We start from the raw sequence: 26,176 nt of genomic DNA, 5'->3' as shown, positions 1-26,176 counted from the left end.
CAGTTAAAACAACAACAAACACCCAACCACCACCTAAATACAATACCTGAAACCCATTCTAAAAACTAATTATTATTATTCCTTAAAAAGGATTCTAATAGTTTTGGAATATGAGGCAAATGTGTCATGATTATTAGTTAAAAAGCTAAAATTAAGCTCAAATTATAGTTTCACAAACACTTCTAAAATGAAGTAACAAAGTATTGGAGATGAGCCTCTATTGACTGACATAAGCTATCAGATAAGATGTTACAAAAAATTTAGGCTGATCCTGGTTCTAAATTAGAGGGGCCAAGCAAATGAAGTTGCCATCTGAAAGAAAAAAAAAATTAACTTTATTAATAAAAGTAGTCTCTAAAGGAGTGCTTCTCAAAGTTGAATGTATATACAGATCACCTGGGGACCTTGTTAAAATGCAGATTCTGGTTCAGTAGGTTTGGGGGTGGGGCCTGGGATTCTGCATTTCTAATAAGCTTTCAGTTGATGCTAATAATCCTGATCTACAGCCCACACTTTGGTTATTAGTTCTAAAGAACTGATGAAATTTCAAACCTACTGTTTCTAAGCCTGGAAAAAAAGTATATTCCTCATGCTTCAATCACGTGATGATTGTCATATAACAGAGCATCTAACTTAAGCAAACAGTCCAGGAACTAAAGGGTTAATTCATGAGGAACTCATTATAGTGTATGATAGGCATATAAGCTATTTTTCTAAATTGCTAACATTTATTAATAATCTATCCTGTTGCTTGAAATGCCTCCAATCATATTAAATACTGAAATATTTCTAGACTAACAATACTATTCCAAATAACTTATAGAATGATCATGTACCAGAAACATACTGTTTTAAAATTATTATGGTATTTTTAAAGCTCTCTCTAGGAAAGCTTATATCCCCAATTTATCTTACCTTCTTTTACCACCTTCAATTACTTCATTATTAATTTTTTTCAGATATATGTCAGAATTAATCTCTATTGTAATTTTTATTGGCATGGCAGTAAATCTATGAATTAAATTTAAGAGCTCTATATCTAAAAAAAAATACATGTAATAGCTTTATTGGAAAAAAAATAAAACTATGTAAGTTCCTCACGAGCATTTAAGAAGTGACTAATTTGAAGTATTTTTTTATTAACATTTAATATTCCTCATACTGTATATAATTCACTTTGTGTAGGTATGATATGTTACAAATTAATTTTTAAGGATCTATTAGAAAAAGAACTGGGGAAAAAATAATTTGGGTAACACCTCTATCCAGGAAACGTAGCATACAACTGGGAGTATAAATAAATATTGAAAAGTAGAACTTGTTAAGACTGGAATGGCTGGCAACCACACTGGACTTTCTAAAGACATTCTATAGGCTTCAGAATAATTCCCCTCCAAAACTAACAAATAAAAAAACTTAATTCATAGATTAGGTCTGTTAATAATGTTCAATAAATGCAGACTAATTAAAGATGGTATTAATACCAATATAACTTATTTATATTTACGTTTGACTTCCAGAAAGTAATAACCCTTTCTTCTTGTCTAGTTTATACAGGTTCCAAGAGGGCTTACAAATATAATCTCAAAAATGCCACCACCTCTAAGGTCTCCTTGATGTCCATCTGCTGGAACTCTTCCCTTTTGTCAAGTATAGAGATAAGGTTCTTTTGTAAGAATTTTAAGAGGATGATGTTGAGGCATATGAATTCCAAAGACTTCTCACAAGACATCTTTAAAAACATACACAATGTAATATATTTTCTTCCCATTCAGTTCCTCACTATGGAGGCAAAATGAGGAGGAAAAAACATGAGCTTTGAAGTCCATGAGACCTAGAGGTTTGAAGCAGTGTTTCTTCATAATACCTATTTCATAAAATTACAGTGTGGATTAAATAAAATATGTAATGTGCTTAGCATTGGGCCTAGCAAATTGTACTGTATTCAGGAAATAAGGTTATATAATATATAGTAGTCAGCAAAGGGCTTATTTAATTCATATATACCCCTTGAGATAATAAATAGTATCATCATTTCCATTTTACAGAAGTCCAAAATACAGATGTTAGTAAGTTGTTGACGTTCACACAATTTGTAAACGGTAGAATCAGACCTCAAAACTGGATTTCCTGATTCCAAATCCAATGATACTATAACATGGATTCTAAATGTTATATCTGTATTTCAATTATGAATTAAAATATACCTATGAAACAATTCCAAACAGCTGCATCAACTTTTCTTTAGACAAACTGTTCAGATTTACAACTTTTCTACCTGAAAATGGCTTCTGTGCTAGATATGCAGTCTCCTTTTGTGCTTTTTTATGATTCTAATTAATACACACTATTTTCTCCCTTCCTGGCACTGATACAAATGATAAAGAACTTTTTAACATACAAGTGCTACCAGTTTTTACTGAAATAGCTCCTTAGAGGGAGAGTATGTTTGTTTTAGCTGATTTGTAAACCTAAGCCCTCAATCAATGCAGTACAGAATTGTAGACTTTGCTATCAATAAATTATTTTATACCTTAGTAATAATTTAGTGACAATCAAAATTATATAATTTCTTTTCATAAAATGTATTAAAGTAAAAATGTAAATTTTATATTACAAATTTTCCCCAGTAGGCATACATTTTAAAGACCCAAAACAAATTCTAAACAACAATAAGTACTAATAGTAACATAATTTTGTATTTGAGAGTTGTGTAGTAACACAACAAAGAATATGAGTATCAGCGTAAAATTTCAAATTATACACAGTCATTTACTTATATTCAATGAGGAAATCTTATTGCTCCTTCCATTCCTTTAGAACTTGGCAAATACATTTTAAAATTTTAAATTTAACTCATTTCTAGGCTTTCCCAAACCTACTCCCTAGCATTATGAATATTAACCCAAAGTGGGGGGTTCTATCTCACTGGCACAGAATAATGTATAACTAAACTTACTAGAATGGGTGTTAATATAAATAGATTTTGAGCAAGGATCTGAAGAATTTGTAATTTCTGTATGAGCTTTAGTGCAAGGAAAGGTGGTACCCATTTTGGTTGTTAGGAAACGGAATGAAGAGTTTAATAACCAATTTTCAGGTGTCTTTCAGATAGGTAAACTTGCTGAACAGGTGAGGATACTTAATAATAATATAAAAAAATCATTATTCTTTAAGAGTATAAAGAATTACTTTTACAAACTACACGAAGTTATTTGGTATAACTTCATGGCTTCTATTTATACCCACAATTTATTGCCTCTTATTTGCTGTATCTGCCTGTATAAAAAGTTTCATAAATACCTGATACATAAATCAATCATTTTACTTTATTAAAACAGTTTTAACTTTAAAAAGTTGCTGCAATAACATCTATTTATATTGTTCTATATTCCTAAATTTCAACACAAAGAAATTTTCTAATTAACAGGCTAAATATTATTTAAAGATCAAAACCTTTGGAAAAGTACCACTTTGACCTATTTTCCAATGACTCTGAATTGATAAACATCAAAGAATAAAACGCTATTTGGAGAAGTTTTGAGAGGAGAGACATTAGAATTTATTACAAGTTGTTATATACAGATGGTGATCCATAAGAAAGAAAATCAATCCAGTAAACTGCTTAATGAAATGATGGTATAAAGAAACATGTTTCAAGATAAAATGATTTAGTCATAGGCAAATAATTAGTTTTATATTCAGAATGTGATATAATTTAATGGAATTATAATGATCAATTAGGAAATATGGTTACCCTGCAAAGTAACAAGATTACCAGGGGAAATAGGTGGGATTTGACAAGAAGAAATGCCACCCAATAAACCATTAACATTCAAAAGAATGCCTCTAACAAAGGAGAATTCATGGTAAATATGTTAATAACTCAGTTACTTCCTTTAATTTATTTTCTCCTTAAATTTTAAGACAGATTCGCTTTGGTCATTTATGTTCCCAGAAATCTGCTGTGTAAAGTCTATCAGTATAGTGTATATAAATGTAGTAACCATATGGCAGGTGCTCAATAATTATCTGTTGAACAAATTAGCAATATTATCTTCCACCAGCTCACTGCCCAGCTGCAGCTATCACAGAAACTCCTCATTCACATAAATCGGCATGGACAATATCCAGCCCAACAATGGCCAAATGATGATGAAACCAAACTTGAGGTTATAGGGAAAATTTTTGAGTTAAAAGAGAAAGAGGAAAATATGGAAGATGAGGGGGGAAAAAAAGACAAGAAGAAAGAATATTAACAAGATAATTTGTTGGGGGAAGAGTCTGGGTAGTCAGATTTTAAAAAGATGCACACGAAAGAAAAAACTAAATACAGGTAGACTGTCCTCAGGATTAGTATTTAAATGAATGAAAACATATTTAAAGCTTAAGTTGGAAAATTATGACAGTGAGAATTCTTACTAACCAACTGGCAGAGTATTTTCATTTTCATAAAAGATCATTTAAGCAAAATGATTTGGACTCCCATACACTGGCATCTGCTGGGCTTTCTTCCCCATTTCAAACAGTGATAAAAATACAGCATTTAAGATTCTTTATAGTCCTACCTTATATGGACTTATTAGTCTTCTTTTAATATCCAGTCTATAGCTTTTGTATTGTTCAGCATCACTCATGTCAGTTACTAATAGTCGAAGAATTTCATAAACTCGTCTAGCATGTTGCTGATAAATGAAACAGAAGAAAAATGTGAATATTTTCAAATTAAAAAAGTGACATTTTTCCATAAGAACATAGGATACATTAAATACCTGCTATTCATATACCAGGAACTGTGCTAGGTACCAGAGGAAAAGCTAAAAAAGATAGTTTCTGCCCTCAAAGAGTTAGCAGTCTAGTGGGTAATACAAATTATTTAGGTGTTCAGAGCCACATCCAGAGTAGGTGAGTAGAACCATAGAGGGGTGGGAGCTGTAAGGGACAGACTAAAAAGGGGGGCGGGGGGGATCTAATCACCATATCCAGAGATTTGATCTGGTTTTTATTTGGATGATTGTATTTTATAGTCAAAGCCCTTGAATACAGGTGTTTCATACAATAATAAATTGAAAATTACTGCAGTAGAACCTGCTTGCCATCACTGTGCATGCCAGGAATTCTGACAGTTCTGAGTAATATCCCCAAGACCCAACAGGTGGATACTGGAAGATTTTGTAATATAAGATTGCTCTCAAAATGACAAATGAAAGGAAGATATCACCTAGGAGTGGCATTATGGGAAATAACCAAGATACCAAATAAGAAACATTATATACAGCAAATAAAAAAGAAATTATTGAGATATGGTCAATGACAGAAATACGCAAAGGGTATTATGGTAGCATAACCTGGGAATGGGAGAGATGTTAGAAGACTATTCCATGGACAATACAGCTTTTATTGTTAGGCTGAGTCTTAAAGAGAGGGGAGTGTGCCATTTCATAAGGAGGGGAGAGCACTGTGTGCCTGTGTGTGTGTATGTGTATTTGTATAGAAGAGAAGCAGCCTGGCATTGCTGGAGCACAAAACAAGGAAGAAACTAAGGATGGAGCAAGATAGTGGAGAGTCTTACATACTAAGTTAAAGAGCTGGACTTTTATCTAGTAGGTGACAGGTTTTAAATGGGAGAGTGAGTGACATACCCAAATTTGAGTTCTAAGTAAAGCATTCTTTCAGCTACATAAAAATGGGAGCAAATAAAAGGGCAAGGGAGACCAATTAAGAAGGTGAGGTTCTAAATTAGACAAAAATGATGAGGACATGAAAGAGGTAGCGTAAGTAAGAACACTAAGGGAAAAAGATTCTAGAAATATATGAGGAAAGATTGGTTGTGGAGGTGAGTGTGGGAGGATGGTGAGTTTTCACAGCCTGAGGGAGATTTAGGAGGCAGCAGAATACATACATCAGAAATTCAAAGGAAAATTCAAGGCTAGGGTGAGGATTTAAACAGTATCCGTATACAGGTAAAATTAAAACCAGAGGATTGGTTAAGAGCACCCAGGGAAAGTATACACAGTGATAAGAGAAAGGTCAGAACCCTGAAATATAGTGAACAGTTACAGGGCACACAGTGGACAGGGAAAAATGGCCAGAGATATCAGGAGAATCAGGAAATTTTAGTGTCACTGAAGTCAAAGGAGTAACCCCTAGTTTTTCTGTGTTGTTTCATTTATTTGAGGAGTATGTTTAGGTTGGCGGATGATATTTAAATTGCCTGGAAAGGACACCTGAGTTGAGCCTGAAAAAATGTGTACTATTTGGCTAGGTGATGGGGGGAGGGGGGGACAACTTGAAGAGGGCATTCTGGGCAAAGGGAATAGTATATATAAAGTGACACAGAAGTAAGAAAAATTATGTGGCAAGAGGTTCAGTAAAGCCAGAGCCTGTAGAAAAGTAGTGGAAGTTGAGGCCAGTGAAGAAGGCAGGGTACAGATTATGATGGGCCCTGGAGTTTGACTACTAAGGAGTTTAAATTCCTTTAAAAAAGAATGCATTATTTAAAAAAAAAAGAAAAGTGATCCTTTCTATCATGTTCCCTTTCTTTTAAAAGCTGAGCTAATTAAATAAATTCTCATTAATAAACTTAATACAGTCTGGAGATATAAATTGCTCATAAAATATAAAGACTTTTATCTTAAAGCCAGGAAACCATTAAAGTATTTTAACATAGGAGAATATGGAAAGTTTCAGTTCAAATTGAGTTGTCTGTTGGAGATGACTAACAAACTTTTGGGTTTACAGGTTTAGAGTTTAGGAGGAAAATACTAATTAGAGATTTAGATGAATCTCCCAAATAGAATAAGTAAAATGAGAGGAAATGAGGATTGATTCAAGAACCTTAGGGAAGAGTTACATTTAAGGGCCACACAGAAGAGTAGAAGCCAGTGAAAGAATCCCAAGACGGTCACAGTGGTAGGTGAAAAACCAGGAAATGTAGTGTCTCAGAAGCCAAGGGAGAGGTGGTCATCAATAGCATCATATTCTAGTCCTTTTTACTGAACACCGTTCATTCCACCTACCTTAACAATCCAAATTCTACCCATTCTTTAAGCCTTAGATCAAATACCATTTTGTCCATGAAATACTTTCTGATTCACCTGCTTATATAAATGTAATAAACTCCCTCCTCAGAAATCCCATATGACCTTTTCTGTACCTATCTTAAGATATTTACCACATTATAATAAAAAAACATATTGAAGTATATAAAGTCAAAGTTATGTGTTTTACTCCAACCCCTCTCCCCACCAATACTGTCTTCAGGTAGGTACAATATAACTACTTTACCAGTTTAGATAAACCCCTTTTTAAAGCAAAAATAAATCCTACTAGCCATCTCTGTCCTGGTCATTATACTTAGTATATCCATGTAATATATTATTTGCCCATTCTATGGGTGAGGAAATTGAGGCAGAGAGAGGCAAATTGCCCCAAGTCACAGAGTATGTGGTAGAGCAAGATTTGAACTCAAACAATCTGGCTTCAGAGCTTTTATTCTTTACTACTGCCTCTCACACAGGTATTCTCAATGCATTTACAATGTTTTAATTAAGCTATTAAACTTCAAAATTTAAATCTCTTTTTCTTCTACAAAATAAAAATACCTTATTTATTTTGAACTTGTGTTGTGCCTCTATTGCCATTTCGTCATTGAATCCTTGCATTAACTTTTCCCGGGAAAAACAGGGCAAGTCTTGACAAAGCTTCACAAGCACAAAGTCTCTTAATTTCACATAGCTTTTGGATGGATCTTCCGCTAAAGAAATAAAGCCAGAATAACATTTCTCTTACTCAACATAATTTCTTCATCCTTTGCAATGTCAATATACGTGCTCGACTAGAAAGGCAAATATTCTTAAAATAAGAATCCACACACAAAGTTGCACTGTAAAAGGATTATTCCTTATAAATCAAATGACAGAACTATTATTTTTACTAACTAAAATTGTAGGTGCTATCCTTTTGCAAATACATTTCTGTAATATGTGACATTAAGAGTGGCCCCTTTCAAAATGAAATAAGCTTCAGTGGCTGAGAGATTCCAAAAGGAACCGAGAGGTCACTCTGGTGGGAACTCTTATACATAATATAGACAACCCTTTTTAGGTTCTAATGAATTGGAATAGCTAGCAGTAAATACCTGAAACTATCAAACTACAACCCAGAACCCATGCATCTTGAAGATGATTGTATAAAAATGTAGCTTATGAGAGGTGACAATGTGATTGGGAAAGCCATATGGACCACACTCCCCTTTGTCCAGTATATGGATGAATGAGTAGAAAAATGGGGGCAAAAAAAAAAAAGAAAAAAAAAAAAAAAAAGGCACCCACTGTTCTTTTTTACTTTAATTGTTCTTTTTCACTTTAATTTTTATTCTTATTATTTTTGTGTGTGTGGTAATGAAAATGTTCAAAATTTAATTTTGGTGATGAATGCACAACTATATAATGGTACTGTGAACAACTGAATGTACGCTTTGTATGACCGCATGGTATGTGAATATATCTCAATAAAAACGAGTTAAAGAAAAATACGAGTGGCCCCTTTCAAATTTAAGCTTTTTGACTGGCATGTTACAAGCCTTTTAAATTAGTGAATAAAATGGAAAAATGATTTTCGTCTTTTCTTCATTGCTTCAGAATACCACAGATCTCCCTTTATGTTTGTCTATGTGATCTACATTAGACTAACTAGTGGCCAAAGAAAGCATCAAAGCATGGTAGGTAGAAAGAATACTGCATAATCAGAGAAAATGAGTCCCAGTTGTCATTTCATAGCTGTATAACCTTGGGAAAGTCATCTCACTTCTCTGAGCCCAGTTTTCTATTTAGTATACGGGCTGAAATAAAGAATGTTAAAAGTCTGACTTAACTTGTTAAATCGTACTTTGAAAGTTATCACTGTTTTTAAATATGTTAAAGTTCACAATTAAAAAATGCATAAAAGTCCTAGTACATGGATCATGAGACTTAATACTATTAAGATATCAATATTCTCCAAATTGATTCAATGCAATCTGTATCAAAATCCCAGCTGCTTCTTTTTGCAGAAATTGACAAGCTCATTCAAAAATTTACATGTAAATGCAAGGGACCCAGAATAGCTAAGAGTCTTGAAAAAGAACAACAAAAGTTAGAGGACTCCCATTTCCTGATTCCAAAACTTACTACAAAACCACAGTAATCAAGACAATGGGGTACTGGCATAAGGAGAGGCATAAAGATCAATGGAACTGAATTGACTGTCCAAAAATACACCCATATATTTATGGTGGATTTTTAAGAAGGGTGCCAAGACAATTCTATGGGGAAAAGAATAGCTTTTTCAACAAATGGTGCTTGGACAATCTGATATCCACGTGCAAAAGAATGAAATTGAGAAACTGGCGCCCACCCACAACATGCTTCCTCACATCATATACAAAAATTAACTCAAAATGGATCATAGTCCTAAATCTAAGAACTAAAACTATTAAACTTATAGAAGAAAATATAATAGTAAATCTTCATGACCTTGGGTAACAGCCAGGGCTTCTTATAGTCATAAAATCAAAAGCATATGTAACAAAAGTAAAACCAGATAAACTGGACTTTATCAAAGTTAAAAACTTTTGTGCTTTTAATGATACCACTAAGAAAGTAAATTGGAGAAAACATTTTCAAATTATATATCTTTAAATAACTTCTTACAGTTCAATTAAAGGAAAAAAAACAAATCAATTAAAAAATGGGCAAAGGATTGAAAAGATTTCTCAAGGATATATACAAATGAATGTTAAGCAAATGAAAAGATGCTCAGCATCACTAGCCATCAGGGAAATGCAAATCAGAACCATGAGATACCAATTTCTACCCACTAAGATGGCCAGAATCAAAAACACAGTAACAATAGCTACTACTGAAAACAATTTTGGTGGCTCTTCAGAAAGTTAAACATAAAGTTACCATATAACCTGGTAATTCCACTTCTAGGCATATACCTAGAGGAACTGAAAACAGGAACTTGAACAGCTACTTGGACAATCTCATTCATAGTAACATTATTCACTACAGCCAAAGGTGGGAAAAAACCCATGCCCATCAACAGACGAGTGGATAAATAATATGAGTTACATGCATATACACTGCAATATTATTCATCCATAAAAAGGAATGAAGTTGTGTACATCTACAAAATGGATGAAACTTGAAAACATCTCGTAGAGTGAAATAAGTTAGACACAACAGGACAAATAATGTATGATTTCACTTACATGAAATTCCTATAATAGGCAAATTCACAGAGACAATGTAGGTAACACATTATCTGGGGCTAGGCAGGAATATGGGAAAATGGGGGGTTATTCCTTAATGGGTACAGAGTTTCTGTTTGGAATGCTGAAAAGGTTTTGGTAATGGATGGTGGTGATGGTAGCACAATATTGTCAATGTAACATCACTGAACTGTACCCATGAAAGTGGTTAAAGTGGGAAGTTTTGTGTTGTACATATGTTACCACAATAAACAACAACAACAACAAAAACTCTAAGCATTGTCAAGGATGTGGAGAAACTGCAGCCACTTTTAGAAAACCATCTGGCAGTTCCTCAAAAGTTTAAACATAGTTACCATATTTCCCAGCAATTTCACTCCTACATATATACTCATGAGAAATGAAAACATAAGTCAGCATAAACACATGAACATGAATGTACATAGCAGCATAATTCGTAACAGCTGAGTAGAAACAACCCAAATATCCATCAACTAATAAATGGATACATAAAATATGGTACATACATACAATGGAAAGTTTAAAAAAAAACTCTGATAGTGGTAATGTTTTATGATTTGAGTCATTTATTCAACCAATATGTGCTGAATATCTTTATATTTCTATATAGCACTTAATTATTACATTATATGCAGGTAATTGAAAGTAAATGTTATATGACTATGGCATTAAAGTAATAAAAATGGAAATTCTATCATGCTTCAGTTTGGTACAAAATTATGATCTGTTAACAATGAATAGATGGTGAAACCAACAGTAAAACAAAACAACTAAGATACAGACTTATACAGAAAAGCAACAAGTCATTACATAAGACTGTAATGTGATTTGTATCCCTATCCTGTTCTTCAGTCTTTCCCTTTTTAATGTAGCTGTACCATCCACAGTTGTACATCCAGAAACGTGAGGGACATTATAATTCTTTCTCTTATCTGCTGCCACCAATACCTTTCTTCAGTTACTACAGTCATCTCTTTCTTAATTGGTTCTCCTTATCTGTACTCTCCTGTTTTATAATATGTAAACTGGACTCTGACACTCCCTTAAATGAAAACCTTTCAAGTGTACCAACATAACCATATTGGAAGTCCCAGGAGGAGAGAAGAAAGAAAGAGGCAAAAAGAATATTTGAAGAAATAATGGCCAAAAACTTCCCGATTTGATGAAAAGCATTTTATCTATACACCCAGGAAGCTCAACAAACTCCAACTAAGAAAAACACAGAGATACATACTAAACACATCACAGACAGACTGCCAAAAGCTAGTGATAAACAGAAATTTTGGAAGCAGCAAAAGGAAAACAACTCATCAGAAATCATGGAGTACAGAAGGCAGTGAGATAATATATTCAAAGTACTGAAACAAAAAAAACTTGTCAACCAAGAATTCTATATCAAGCAAAACTAACCTTCAAAACAGAAGGTGAAATAAAGATATACCCAGAAAAGCAAAAACAGAAAATCTGTTGCTAGTAGACCTGGCTTATAAGAAACACTAAATGAAGTTCTTTAGGCTGCAAGAAAATGATACCAGATGGTACCTTAAGAAAATGGAGAGCAAATTAAATCCAAAGCAATGAGAAGGAAGAAAATAATAAAACTAGAATGGAAATCAATGAAACAGAAAACAGAAAAACAATAGAGAAATTAATATAAAGCAAAATTTAGTCTCATGAAAAGATCAATAAACTGACAAATTTTATAGCTAGACTGACCAAGGAAAAAAGAGAAGACAAATTACCAAAATCAGACATGAAAGAAGGGATATTATGACTGACCTTACAGAGAACTTTAAAAATTATAAAGGGACTAATACTATGACCCTTATGCCAACAAATCAAACAGTTTAGATGAAATGGACAGACTAGAAAGACACAAATTAACCAAAATGACTCAAGAAGTAATGGAAAATCTGAATTGATCTAAAACAAGGACATCGAATTAGTAACTAAACATCTTCCCATGAAGAAAAACCCAAGTCCAGATGGCATCATGGGTCAATTCTATCATTTAGAGATAAAATACCAATCCTCCACAAACTCTTCCAGAAAATAGAGGAGACTGTGATACATAATACAAGTTGGATGAATCTTGGAAATGTGCTAAGTGAAACAGGCAGACACAAAAAGACAAATATTGCATGATTCTACTTAATGAAATATCTAGAAAAAGCAGTCAGAGACAGAAAGATTATGGATTACCAGGGGCTGGGCAGGAAAATTACTGATTAAAGGTTAAAAAATTTCTGTTCTGGGTGATGACAAAGTTTTTGTAAAGGAAGGTGGTGATGGTAGCACAATATTTAGAAGAAATTAATGCCACTGAATGTGTACACTTAAAAATAATTAAAATGGCAAATTTTGTTTTATATATATATATATATATATAACCACAGTAAAAACAAAATTTCTAAAAAAGAATACAAGAGGGATTCCTTCTCAACTCATTCTGTGAGGCCAGTATTACCCTGATACCAAGGACATAAGAAAAATGCAGGACAATATCCCTCATGAATAGAGATGCAAATACCCTCAATAAAATATTAGCAAACCAAGTCCAGCAACATATAAAAAGAATTAAATACCAGGACCAAGTGGATTTATCATAAAAATGAAAGGTTGGTTTAACATCAGAAAATCAGTCGATTAACAGAAAAAAGGACAAAAACCACGTGCTCACCTCAAAAGACACAAAAAAACATTTGACAAACTCCAACCCATTCATGATAAAAACTCTCAGCACTCCAGGAATAGAAGGGAACTTCCTCAGCCTGACAGCGGACATCTACAAAACCCTTTAGTTAACATCAGATGTAATGATGAAAGACTGAAATGCTTCCCCTGTATTATCTGGAACAGGCTGCCTGCTCTCACCACTTCTATTCAACATTATGTATTAGCAGCTCTTGGTAAAGCAATCAGGCAGGAAAAAGAAATAACATGCATCCAGATTAGAAAGGAAGAATTAAAAATGTCTTTATTTGCAGATGTGATCCCTAAAGAATCCTCCAAAAATTACTATAGCTAATAAATAAGTTCAGCAAAGTTATTCGAAGCAAAATCAATAAACCAAAATTAACTACTTCTATATACTAACAATTGATAATCTAAAACTGAAATTAAGAAAACAATCCCAATCACAACAGTATCAAAAATAGTAAAATATTTACAAATAAATTCAACAAAAGTAATGCAAGACTTGTACACTGAAAAATACAAAACATCTCTGAGAGAAATTTAAGAAGATCTAAATAAATGGAGACATGCCATGTTAATGGACTGGAATTCTCTTCAAATTAACCTACAGATTTAATGCAATACCTATCAAAACTCAGGAGGCTTTTTTGCAGAATTGGATGAGCTGATCCTAAAGCAATTTTGAAAACGACAAACAAAGTTGCAGGCTTTTCACTTTCTGATTTCAAAACTCAATATAAAGCTACAGTGTGGTACTGGCATAATGGATAGATACATGGCTCATTAGAGAGTCCAGAAATAAAATCTTACACTTATGGTCAACTGATTTTAAGAAAAGGTGTCATGGCCATTCAATGGGAAAGGACAGCCTTTTCAACAAATGCTGATGGGACAACTAAATATCCCCATTTTAAAAAGATGAACTTAACACTTACCTCTATCATACACAAAAATGAACTCAAAATGGATCAAAGACCTCAATGTTAAGAGGCTGGGCTTACTGATGGTGACTAATTGCAAACAGGCAAAAGGTATCTTCTTAGACTGATGGAAATATTCTAAAACAGGATTGTTGTGATGGTTTAAAACTAGATTTACTTAAAAAAATCACTGAATTGTATACTTAAAGTGGGTGAATTTTATGGTATGTGAATCATATCTCAAAGCTGTTTTAATAAAAACTCTATTAGTGGCAAGCTGTTAAGCAAGCATCTCTTTATAAATTTTTTAAGTAGATGAGGCACAAACTTATCCAGTGTCAGTTATTCCCAGTCTACCTCTTTCTAAACTGGCTTAGAAAAAAGAACTGTGTTGCCAATATTGATTTAAAATAAAATTTAGTATGAGTGAAAGTTTAAGTAACTTACATATCCTCAAGAGAAATTTAGAAAAAAAACTTAAAGGAAAAAGAATTACAGTTGAGAACATCTAAAAACCCATGCCACATTCTTATCTGAAATTTTCATATAAATCAAAAAACCATGCAATAAATTTCCACTTGGTTTTAAACAAAGTGTTATAGATTGATAATATTCTGTTTGCAACTTAATATGGGGCCAAGTCATCTCTTAATTTCTTCAACTAAGAGCAAAAGTGTCAGTCTGAAAATTTAAAATGATGACACCCAATAACTTGCAAAATCCTTCTAATTCTTTGTTTCTATGCTACAAAGGTGAGTAATACATTAAAGGTGAAATGTGCTTGTGCCAGTTGGTATATTTATGTCCCCCAAAAAAAGCCATATTCTTTAATGATTCTTGTGGGGGCAGACATATTAGTGTGGATTGGGTTGGAACCTATTGGTTCAGTGTCCCTGGAGATGTAACCCACCCATAAATCTGATCGGATAATTTCCATGGAGGCGTGGCCCTGCCCATTCAGCGTGGGCCTTGTTTAGTTCACAGGAGCACTATATAAGCTCAGACAGAAGAAGCTCATAACTAGCTGGAGCTGAGAGACATTATGGAGAATGCCATTTTGAAATGCAACCTAGCCACGTGCCTTCCCAGTTAACAGAGTTTTTCTGGATGCCAGTGGCCTTCCTCCAGTGAAAGTACCCTTTGCTGATGGACACTTTATGGCCAAATAAACCCCCTTTTATAAAAGCCAATCCACTGCTGGTGTTACACATTCCACAGCATTAGCAAACTAGAACAGTGCTTGAATAATCTATAGTTACATGTAGGGTCAAAAATTGAGGTTTTGCCAAGTTAAATACATCATTTAACAACATAAGTGCTCCTCTATCATTTCTAAAAAGCCTTCTCATATTGACACAATGTATTAGAGAGTAAAATAATACTCTAAAGAAGGGAAATGAGATCATAGCACAAATCACCTACACATAAGAAATTTACATATAATATTCTATAAAACTATGTAACATTCAAGGGACATTTATGGGACAATACAATTAGCTCTTAACATATTATTAATAATTAATAATAATGATACAAATTTTAGCTCAAGATCAATTTCTATTCCCAAACACAATTTTTTTCATAATTTGGGAGGAAATAAATCATTGATTTTATCTATAGTCACAGAACTGATATGAATTAGAATGCTACAAATATTAAAAGGCTGAAAAGAAGTTACATAATATAAAGAATAACCTTCCAGTATTTTACTTTAAAATTGAGTGCTAAAAAAGAAAAAGAAAATGAGTGGCACTTACATCACAATACCTACCCATTAGAAATAAGATTTCACTTAGGCTATCAATATTAGGTTTTAATTATTACTATGCATGGCTATATGTCAAGTAAATAAAAGATCACCTCAACATAAAGAATATCCTGGATTGCAAAGGGAGGTCCGGAGCCTGCTAAAGATCTACAAAGTTAAAAAATATATACAAGATAATAGAGAAATAAGGAACCAGAATGACTAAAGAGTGGAAAATTCTGTAATTTTTTTTAAAAGGACTAAGTATGGAAATCTAGATGAAATATCTTAATGAGAACAGCTGATAAGGCATTTTTACTGTTTCATAATGTCAGGAAATGTTAATGCTGGAAACAAAGGCCCATGTCCAGTTGTCAAATTCAGAAGTCCTTATGCATGTTTGGCCTTTTCTCCTTCAAGACCTCAGTTTGTAATGAATAAAGGTTACCATTATTGATGACTCTTCACTGAGATTTAAGAAATAAAATTCTTTATCTGCTAATTGGTGCTAAGTATCAAGGACTTTACTGGTTGGGCTAGACAGAAGAAGTGGTTAAGAGGCTTCATAGAAACAACCCCTGCTGGCACATTACCCACTAGAGTAGACAAAGACTACTGATGTAAACTCTTAAGTCTCCATATTAAAAGCACCAAAAGTCCCTTCATATAGCACCAAGTCCAAGCTCTGTAAGTAAAAAATTTTCATCTCAGCTAAAAGTTGTTAAATAGTTTGCACTGTTTTTTCTATAATTTTGCAAGTCACTAAGCTAGTAAAGGTGTCACTTAAACATCTTATAACTTTTGATATAAACTAACTTTAATAATTACTTCTTTATCTTTCAAGCTTCAAACCCTTCTAACAGTAGTAGGAAAGTCAGATGAAAAGATAATTCAGCTCTATAAATGTGGAACTACATTTTAAAAACAACATGCATTGCCTCCAGTTTATTAAGCTATAGGATCAATACAAAGTCTGGAAGAAACTTTAATTTTATTTACTCTGGACCAGCAAAACCACTATACTAGATGAAAAAAGAAAAACTGAAAGTATGCCTACTAATCTATTTATATTCTTGCTAGTTCAGTAACCTTTTTTGTGTGCCTTTAAGCAAACTATAATAAAATTACAATATTATATTTTTAACAGGTTAAAATATTTTTTGATAGTATGATCTCGTTTATATGAGATACCTATAATAAGCAAACTTCATAGACACAGAGAGTAGATCACAGGTTACCAGTGGCGATGGTGGGGGTTAAGGGATGGGTGGGGAAAGGGAAGTTATTGCTTAATGGGTACAGAGTTTCTGTCTGAGGTGATGAAAAAGTCAAAGTAATGGATGTTAGTGATGATAGCACAATATGGCACATAGAATTAATGCCATTGAATTGTATACCGGAAAGTGGTTAAAATGAGAAATTTGAGTTGACTATTTGGTACTACAAATAAAAATATGTATTATTAAAATGAAAAAATAGTTCTATCTCCCACCCCAATTTTCCACCTCTCTTCTCAAGAGATAACTAATGCAGTTTCTTGAGCATCTTTGGAGAGAAATTTTAGACATAAATGCTTCTCTGAATTTGTGTCCTTTCCCCACATAAGTGGTAGCACATGCTACCTATAGAGGATAACTCTTCAGGAGACTTCCTGAGATAGTATACTTTCTCTCCATCCTTACTGCAATTTTCAATCCATTGTTGAAGAACACAGGTCTGTAACTTTGTAGAATGTCACTCAATTATGCTTGTCTGGTGTTTCCTTGTGATTAAATTAAGCATAAGCACTTTTGGCAGTAATATCACAGAAGGGATACTGTGTCTTTCTTAGATGCTTCATATCAGGAGGCAACTCTGTAAAATTGATGGTAAAGTGAATTTCCAGCACTTGGCTAAGGTGGAATTAGTCAGGTTTCTCCATTGCAAATTTACCAGTTTTCCTTTTGTAATAAGTAATCTGTGAGTGGAATTCTTTGAGACAATACATATCTTGTTCTTCATAAAACATTCACTTTGAGATTTTTACATACACTGATGATTTTTGCTTGAATTGATTATTACTGTGATGATTACAAAGTGACATATGTTCACTTTATTTTTACTGTCCTCAAGCTCTGCTGAACTCTAGATATGGGTTGGGTCATTAGTGCTGTGGAGTGCCTCTTGGACCTGCTCTGCCTCCTGAAGTCTTGCTTACCATCTCCCAAATGCTCAACTTGCAGTCTCAGAGGAAAGGTGCATTCCCAATAAGAGTGAGAAAGATTTGGGGCTCAGGATGATGATATCAGATACACTGAACTAGTTTCTGTGCTTCCTCATTCTGGTTCCAGAGAAATAAAAGTTGCTAGTGAGGTTGGTGATATTTTGTGTTATTTCCATGCCTTGAACGCTCTCATCTCAGAAATTTTGTCCCTTGTCTTATATCTGTTCTAAGATCTCACCAGGTTCTCTTTTTCTCTGGACACAGAATCTTTCTTCGGTTTTGAAAACAAATTTGGACTCCTGACTCTGAAACCCCAATTTCTTTATCAAGTTGTTCTCTGGAATCAAAAGGGTTGTTCTTGAATGCCTTGATGAGAGTGCATAATTGGGAAGAAATACAGGAGGTACAGCACTGTTGGCTTCTCTATCTTGAATCTCTGCAGGGGGATCGTGCTGTTGGCTTGGCTTGATTCCAAGGCCTGCTCAGTTCTGTTCTTTACCAGAATGAGTGTTGACCTCTTTGATTCTGAAACTAAATCTGGATTCTAGACACTTCAGTGTTAATTTCTAAAGCAAGTTTTTGTTTGGTAGCATAACCCCGGTAAGGTTTTTGGTTGAAAGTGTCAATGAGGATTTTCAACTTACTCTCTATGAATTTGGTTGAGACTACACCTTTGATGTGATCACATCTTGTTTGCGGAGCTGTTCTGGGCCACGTTCAAAGAGATTCCTGGTTGTTCAAATATATGACTAGAAGTCAACAAGCTAAAATTTAAGTGCTTGTTAAGTATTCCAACTTTAAGAACAAAAATGTAGCACAAACAACCGTCTCAGTCAAGACGGTGGAGTAGGAGATGCAACAGGGCTGTCCCCCCTACAGAAGCTTTGAAAAAACAGCAAGAACTGGCAGAAACATTGTTCTAAAAGCTCCAGAAAACAGTTAAAGGATTTCAGTAAGAGTGAGTGTTGAATCAAGAAAATAACAACTTAAAAGCAGTAGGAGCTTATTGCTGAACTCTTGTGTATAACCTGGTTGGTCTCCAGAACTTGGGGTATTCGTGTGACACCTGAAACTCAGAGCTAGAGTTTGGCAGCTATGAATGTCAGTATTACCACATACAGCAACTGTTAAAAAAGCTGAAAAAGAATCCAGACTTCAATTAGAGATATGAGTGAAGCAGATCTGGCTAGGACTAAGGCAAATCAGGCCAAAGGGTAAAGGACAATATTGACTGTGTTTTAAAACTTCAACTTCTGTGTGAGACCAAGGGAAGAGATGTTTATTTGGTGCAGGGTCTATATTTTCTGTAGCACACTAAATAATTTAACTTGTACAGTCAGTTTATTCAAACACCATAATTACATGGAACTTTGAATAGGAAGTGAGATCTGGTAGGTTTGTACAGGTTTGTACAGGTTAGTGTGAAATCCTGATACATCCCAAAGTAATCTGGGCAGAGAATAAAAACATTTACAGGGCCCCCCTGAGGAACTGGAGAAAAATGTGGAAATGCGGACGTCCCCACCTGGGTTATTACTGATATTCTCACAAACACTGAGGACTAACAATTTAGCAGGCCGAGCCCTCGATGTTGGCGCTTGCCCTTATGAAACCTGTTACTGAGAGGCTAACCCTACTTAAAATTGTGCCTAAGACTCTCCCCCAGAGAACCTCTTTGTTGCTTAGATGTAGCCTCTCTCTCTAAGCCCACTTAGCAGGTGAACTCACTGCCCTCCCCCGACGTGGGACATGACTCCCAGGGTTGTAAATCTCCCTGGCAACGCAGGATATGACTCTCGGGGTTGAGCCTGGACCTAGCATCATGGGATTGAGAAAATCTTCTTGACCAAAAGGAGGATGTGGAATGAAACAAAATAAAGTTTCAGTGGCTGAGAGATCTCAAAAGGAGTCGAGAGGTCCCTCTGGAGGGCATTCTTATGCGCTATACAGATATCCCTTTTTAGGTTTTAGTGTATTGGAATAGTAGAAAGAAATATCTGAAACCATCAAATGGCAACTCACTAGCCTTGATTCTTGAAAATGATTGTATAACTATGTAGCTTACATGGTGTGATGGTATGATTGTGAAAATCTTGTGGCTCACACTTCCTTTATCCAGTGTATAGATGGATGAGTAGAAAAATGGGGACAATAACAAAATGAAAAAATAGGGTGGGATGGGGGGATGGAATGATTTGGGTGTTCTTTTTTTTTTCTTCCTTATTTTCATTATTTTTGGAGTAATGAAAATGTTCAAAAATTGATTGTGGTGATGAATGCGCAAGTATATGATGGAACTGTGAACAGTTGATTGTACACCATGGATGAGTGTATGGTATGTGAATATATATCAATAAAACTGAATAAAAACATATGAAAACAGAAAAAGAAAAAAAGAAAAAGAAAAAGAAAAACAAAACGCAGTAGGATCTCATGCTGCCCTGGCTGGCCCCTCCGCCATCCCCTCACCACTTAGCATAGAAGCAGGCCATGCTTCCAGTGTGGATCCCTGGTCCTGGGTCTGGAGGGAGCAGAGTCACTCTTGTGCACACACTGTGAGCATGTATGTCTGGAACAATCTGTCTGGTGGCGGCCTGAGGAACTTGCTGCCCCAAAACTTGACCTGTGTGTTGAAGGCAGCTCACAGAACTCTCCTACAGAATACTTTGGGAGAACAGTCAAGTTGTACTGCCTAGGCAAGGGAATACTGGCTATAGAACAGTGCCTGGGATCTTGAGGTAACCGTTTCCTGGTGAAGAGGAGATATTTATCTCCGTGTAAACTAGGGAATTCCTAGAGCCACATGCACATGCCCAAGACAGCACATGCACCAAGACAAAGCACATGCACAGAAAGGACCAGGGAGGTCATACACTTTGGCCTAGAGCTATTCTCCAAACTCTCTCGCACAGGTCAATCTGCCAATAATAAGAAAAGGTTTTTACTTTTTTACTTCTTGGGTTTTGTGAGTGTGTTAGCTCTTGGCATTCAAGGAAAGCTGTTTTAACACTAGCTGTATACAAGCTTATGGAACAGATACCTGGGAGTTTAAATCCCAGCAACGACACACTGAACTATCAAAATGCCCAAATTTCAACAAAAGGTTACAAAATATACAAAGAAACAAGAAATGATGGCCCAGGCAAATGAGAAGATTAAAGCATTACAAACCATCAATGAGGAGAATCAGACCTGGGGCATTCTAGACAAAGCCTTTTAAAAAATGGTCCTAAATAGGCTCAAAGAGCTCAAGTAAAACATGGACAAAGAACTGAAGGAAATTAGGAAAATGGAAGATGAACATAAAGAAAATATCAATAAAGAGATGGAAATTATGAAATGGAATCAAACAGAACTGAAGACCAGTAACAGAAATTAAAAATTCCCTAGAATGGTTCAACAACAGATTGGAGCCAGCAGAAGAAAGAATCAGTGAACCTCATGATAAAACAAATGAAATCATCCTAATCTGAGAAGCAGAAAGAAGAAAGAATGAAGAAAAGTGTATAGAGCCTGAGAAATCTGTGGGACACCATCAAGAGTCCCAGAAAGAGAAGAAAGAGAAAAAGAAGCAAGAGAATATTCAAAGAAACTTCCAAATTTAACAAAAGACATGAATACACACCTTCAAGATGCTCAGCAAGTTCCAAATAGGATAATCCCAAATAGACCCACACAGTACCTTGTTATAATCAAACTGTCAAATGCCAAAGACGGAGAATTCTTAAAGCCACACCAGAGAAACAACACGTCTTATATAAGACAGCTTCAATAAGATTAAGTGCTGATTTCTCACTGGAAACTACAAGGGCAAGGAGGCAGTGGGAAAACGTATTTAAAGTACCAATCTGTCACCCAAGAATTCTGTATCTGACAAAACTGACTTTCAAAAATGAGGGAGGAATTAAGATATTCCCAGATAAACAAAAGCTAAGGGAGTCTATCACCACTAGACTAGCCCTAAAAGAAATGCTAAAGGGAGTTCAGCAGGTTGAAAGGAAACGACACTAGACAATTGACCGAAGCTACATGAAGCAATAAAGATCTCTGGTAAAGAAAATATGGGTAAATATAATACCAATACAATTGTACTTTTTATTTGTAACCCCACATTTTACTTCCTACAGGATCTAAAAGGCAAATGTATAAAATGTAATGATGAATCAATAGTTTTGGACTCATGCAAATATGTAGTTTATGACAAGAATTACATAAAGATGGGGGGAAAAGGGGTATAAGAACATAGTTTATGTATGCTACCAAAGTTGTTAAGTTGGTATAAAAGCAAACAAGATTGCAGTTATAGATTTAAGATGTTAAATTTAAGCCCCTTGGTAACCATGAAGAGAACATCAGAGAATATGCAAACTCACAGTTAGAAAGTAGAGTACAGGTTAGCAGGGGTGGGGGCCAGAGGCAATGGGGAGTTAATGCAAAATGAGTACAGGTTTTCTGTTTAAGGTAAAGGGAAGTTCTAGTAAAGGATGGTGGTGCGGGTACTGCAACATTGTCAGTGTGATTAATCCCACTGAATGGTATGCTTGGAAGGGGTTGGAATGGAAAGATTTATGCTGTATTTATGTTTCCAAAAAAAAAAAAAAAAAAAAAAAAAAGAAATGAAAGAGATCATGGCAATTAAATGCAATACATGATACCGAATGGGATCTAAAAATGGAGGAGGAAAGGCTCAAAAGAACATTATGGGGACATAAGATAAAATTAGAATATAGAATGTAAGCTTTACACAAAATTTTCTGAACTTGATAAATGCATTTAAAATGATTACATAAGTGAATATCCTTGTTCAAAGGAATACATTAGAAGTACTATATAATTAAGGAATATGATGTGTGTAACCCACTCTCAAATGTTCAGAAAAAAGATAAGATGGATGACAGATAGATAGAGTGACACAACAAAGGTGACAAAATGTTAAACTTGGTGGATCTGGGTATCTGGAGGTAGGGGTATGCTGGAGTTCTCTGTATGGGGTTTGTATTATTTTCACAAGTGTCTTTTAAGTTTGAAATTATGTCAAAATAGGAAGTTAAAGAAACCAAAACAGAATAAAGCATTGCCAAGTACAAAACAAACAAAAATAATGCAAAGATGTATTCAAACTCCTATAGAATTAATAAAATTTAATACCTCATTTGGATATGAATAGCTGACATAATATTTTGCATGAAAAAAGTGATTTACAGTTTAATCAGCAACTTTGTGAGTAAAAAATTTGAAAGTATTACTCAGGAAGGAAAAATTATGCCAACATAAATATTCCTTGGGTCACCGTATCCTTTGGTGGCTCACATTTATATTAGCATATTATCATCTGTAACTCCATCTGATGCATCCTACTCATAATAGTACTTCTACTGCTAATCCATACTGAGACATTTCTAAAACAAACAGGCCTACATTTCTATTTATCTACTACTGCTGTGGAAGCAGGCATTTTAAGAGTAAAAAACATGCATTTTAGGAAATGTGTATTTTATTCAGGAACTATTTACCTTTGATTTTTTTTTTAGTGGGGTTTAGAATATTCCCCTCTTTAAGAAAAAGTACCCAAAAATTAGAGAATGGGCAGCCTCTGAACAATGCAACTGTACGCCAAATACACTGAACAAATAAAAGTTATATCCTACTTACAGGTATTTATACCTGACTAAGACTTTTCCAGTATAAATTCATTTCATTATCTTCTATCTGTTTGATTAAATGCTTTGCAGTTGGAGATGAAGTCAAATCCCCACAAAGGCTTATGATCTAGTATTAACCTAAAGCCATCTTTAGACAGTTCCAAAAAGACCCCAGGAGAATGTAGGTATTTAAAATATAAGTTATTTCTGACAAAAAGAAAATCAATCCATAAAGACATTTTTTCAGAATGGTCCCTTAAGTAACAAATTAAATTTTACATACCTGTAATATCAAGAACCAAAGGTGATGCAGTGTAGTATCTATGAACTGTTTCAAGAAGTTGAGCACCATGGCCTTGACCTTGAAATGGAGTCAATATCAGCATCTGACTACAGTGAAGAAATTATTTTAAAATTAAAATATCACATGACCATTTGAAAAACTGCAAACCACAAAAGTATTATGAACAATTTTAAAGTTCGTGCGATTTTTTTTCAATCAACCTTCAAGAAATTCAAAAATTACTGATACTCAAAACTGGTTTAATTTTCCACACTGTTTCAAAGGGAACAATGAAATAAATCAGTATATAGCCAGTGAATAATGGTGATTTTTTTAAACAAATAAACACTATTATCACAAGTATTGGAAACTTCAGCAGTTCCTTCTTCTGAAATAAAAGACAAGGCACGTGTTACACTGCCAATTACCTTACACGTGGCCGGGTTTTGTCTGGGTACACATAGTAATTATAGACTGTCATGTAGCCTACGGTCGCAAAGAGCGTAGCTCCATCCTTATTATACTTCTCAAATCTGCAGATAAAACAGAAAGCCAAGCAGGTCAATTACAGTCGCGCTCCCATGCAGTGTCCATTTTCTCTTCCATTCTATGACTGAATTTTCAGTGTCAGCAAGCTACTCTGTGAGGGCCCAATGGGTACACCTGCTATGTTCTGAATGTACAATTCACTTAATTGGTGTGCAGCAACTTGGATAAATCAGACCTCTTTACATCACTTCAGTGCACTTGCCTATTATAAAGATGAATAGGAGGCAAGTAAAAGAAAACACAGGCAAAGCTCATTTCACTGTTTAAGCCTACATTCAGGGCCCTAACAGACAACAGCATTTAATTCAGCTCTATTCTCAAGGTCTCCCAAAGCATAATGAAGGAAAACTCAAGCCTCATAAACAATAGTTTTTCTTTTCTGGGAAAAATATCATTATACTATTCCAGTAATTGGGCTGCCACAATTAAAATGCTGGCTTTGTGGAGGTAATAAGGTCTACTGTTGCTTTAGAACTGTACTTACACTAGAAAGTAGTGCCATCTTTCATCATCCACGTCAATAAAGCTAGCAGTTTCAATAAACCACATCAAAAAGGTCTGAAGCCTTTCATGATATTCTCGAAAGCCTCTACATGTCATGTCAGCCTAGGGAAAAAGCCAGGAAAAGTCAGGTGAAACTCATCACGGAGGTAAGTGAACGTCTTCACAACACAAAACCATCCTGTGGGAAAATGTTTAGAAGTCTCAGATTAAGAAGTGTACACAGACACACACACACACACAGAAAAGAGATATCTATTTTTAATGCTGATAAAAACTTGTTTCCTGAAGTTAGAATAAATCACTGAAAATAACACAACTAAACAGCATACAGGTTTCAGGTAAACGTAGTAAATTCCATCCAAAAAATATTAAAACTTATCTTTACCTTGTATATCTGAAAGGTAAAATTTTCTCCTCCAGTTGGACTAAGAACTGAGTATGTATGCAGTAAGGTTCCAAATGGCTTGAAATCAACTTCCTTTTCCAGCAAAGACAGAAAATCATTCGTGTTTGTGCAAAATCCGGGGGGAATGATCTGCCTAATTTTGCCCTCGACATCATCTGCCTAAGGAATGGAAGTTAAAAGACATAAGAAAACATTAGTAACAAATTTGACTTTTGGTTGAATATGTTCAATCTTTGGAATGGACAAAACCCACAAAAATCACAAAAGATCAGTTCACAGTTAAATCAGTTAGAGTAAACACAAGTAAACTGGAAAAAGACAAGTTACATGCACATAAAACTATACTGACACTCAAATTTTAGAAGAGCACAACACAGAAATAATAAGAAGCAGATAGACTGATATCAAGCGCAAAAATAAGAAAGTAACTCCCTAAGGAACAAATAGACAAGTTACAGCTCCCTCACACCAAATTAAAAATTAAAAAGCTAGTTTTTAGGAAATACATAAATTATGTGAACTGCTACATATCCACTCATCCCTACAATATGGCACAATTTTATAGACTTCGATTTGTGAAGGTAAAAACAGACAAGTCTGGACAACAAAATTAAACTCAGAGATGAAAATAACCCTTGTTAAACAACCTTGATGAATGTTAAAACTATCATCTGAGCAGACTTCATAATCCTTTTCAAAACCCGAAAAGACCACTTGATTGAATACATTTACTACTTCTCTTTAACCATGAATATTTGATGAAGTCTTACAATGAAGTATTACTGCTTCTCACCAGGCAATAAAACTTAATGAATTGGTCTCAACTTAACAAAACCTTATCCTTCAATACAGTCCCTAAAAGCCTGACATTACATTCAACAAAATGAGCTTGAATTCTATTCAAACTTTTCCCTGAACAATGAGGCCAGGTTTTTACTTAATGGAGTTT

At 34.5% G+C, this 26,176-nt stretch overlaps 1 protein-coding gene and 1 pseudogene across 1 annotated transcript in view; both read right to left on the bottom strand.

The window, feature by feature from the left end:
* Positions 1-26,176, bottom strand: part of HAT1 (histone acetyltransferase 1) — a 75,511-nt gene that overhangs the window by 1,200 nt on the left and 48,135 nt on the right. The window contains exons 5-10 of the mRNA XM_037849246.1: positions 25,207-25,386; positions 24,802-24,923; positions 24,197-24,301; positions 23,769-23,875; positions 7,605-7,756; positions 4,569-4,685 (exon numbers count right to left, since the gene is read on the bottom strand). Of these exons, the coding sequence (XP_037705174.1) occupies positions 4,569-4,685; positions 7,605-7,756; positions 23,769-23,875; positions 24,197-24,301; positions 24,802-24,923; positions 25,207-25,386 (783 nt within the window). The remainder of the gene's footprint in view (positions 1-4,568; positions 4,686-7,604; positions 7,757-23,768; positions 23,876-24,196; positions 24,302-24,801; positions 24,924-25,206; positions 25,387-26,176) is intronic.
* Positions 17,267-20,304, bottom strand: LOC119544490 (annotated as a pseudogene).

Source organism: Choloepus didactylus, chromosome 9 (assembly GCF_015220235.1).
Source record: "Choloepus didactylus isolate mChoDid1 chromosome 9, mChoDid1.pri, whole genome shotgun sequence".
Classification (NCBI taxonomy): Eukaryota; Metazoa; Chordata; class Mammalia; order Pilosa; family Megalonychidae; genus Choloepus; species Choloepus didactylus.
The sequence above is the reverse complement of the archived record's forward strand: the minus strand, read 5'-3'. Positions and strand labels throughout refer to the sequence as shown.